Here is a 1,078-nt window from a genome sequence, read left to right as displayed (position 1 = left end):
TCTGAAAAAAAAAAAAAAAAAAAAAAAAAGAATTATCAAGATATCTATTGGTAGCACAGCATCACATCATTTGGCACCCAATGTTTACCTAACCATGCTGGCACTGGTCGTTATGCGTATTTATATTACATTTTCCTCACGAGGCTGAGTGGGCCCCGTAACAGCCAGTCACGAAATCAATTATTTGTATGACACAAATATTTAACACCGTCGGGAATCGAACCCGGATCTCCCGCGTGCAAGGCGAGTGCAATGACCACTATGCCATGGGAGCTTTTACTTACTCGTGGGTATTTGTATAATCTGAGGAGTCTGGTCTGTGCCCGTGGGACATTGTACAGTCACTGTTTGTATTTGTTGTGCTCCCGAGTTTCCTCCGTTCACCACCAGGGTGGGGGTAGCGCTAGTGGTCGTGGCGCCTTGGTTGTTCTGCTGGAGAGCCGCTTGATGTTGCTGGGCCAGTTGGAAGTAGTATTGTACCTGAAATAAAATAGAATAGAATACAGCTGTTTATTTATACTGCAAGAATCTTAAAAATCCCTTTACTCCCACAGTCTAAACAGAGTTTTATGTAGTTGAAAGTAATACTGAACCTGGAATAATAGAGGCAAATAATAATATGACTCTTGAGTGGAAGGTAACCACTAGGCGAGGTTAATTCTGGCGTTTCCTACTACCTAACCCTTAGTGCTCTATTATTATGTGGTTAAATTCTCAAATAAATGAGGGTAAAATTCCATACCTCTGCTGGAATCAAACCCACACCCTCCTATTTACCAGGCAAGTGTCTTGATGCCACCGAGACAGTGATATATCACCATGAGTCAGTGGTGATAGCATGATGAAATCACTAAGTTCCAAATGGATCACTGAAGTTAAGGTTCATTGATGTTAGGATCCAAGGGGGGTTTTAAAATACCATACCTGGTCAGGATTGAGAGCAGTTTTCGTCGCATCATCCCTCCTATGTGGTCCAGTGGCTGTCTTGACCTCTTCCCTCGGCACAATATCAATGAGAAAATCAAACATATCATATTTCGTTATTGCCATTGCTATGTCATTCCGCTGAAGTGTGCGC

The 1,078-nt window shown here is 42.4% G+C and overlaps 1 protein-coding gene across 1 annotated transcript; it reads right to left on the bottom strand.

Moving 5' to 3' along the window:
• Window positions 1-260: 260 nt before the first annotated feature.
• Window positions 261-1,071, bottom strand: LOC113473387 (nuclear transcription factor Y subunit gamma-like). Its single transcript, XM_026833042.1, has 2 exons — window positions 925-1,071; window positions 261-480 (listed from the first exon to the last, which is right to left on the bottom strand). Exons 1-2 carry the CDS (start codon window positions 1,048-1,050, stop codon window positions 277-279), a joined length of 330 nt encoding a protein of 109 aa, XP_026688843.1. The 5' UTR covers window positions 1,051-1,071; the 3' UTR covers window positions 261-276.
• Between the last annotated feature and the right edge of the window lie 7 nt (window positions 1,072-1,078).

The sequence above is a fragment of the Diaphorina citri genome, unplaced genomic scaffold (genome assembly GCF_000475195.1).
Source record: "Diaphorina citri unplaced genomic scaffold, Diaci psyllid genome assembly version 1.1 scaffold27620, whole genome shotgun sequence".
Lineage (NCBI taxonomy): Eukaryota > Metazoa > Arthropoda > Insecta > Hemiptera > Psyllidae > Diaphorina > Diaphorina citri.
This window is presented reverse-complemented; position numbering and strand designations above follow the sequence as displayed.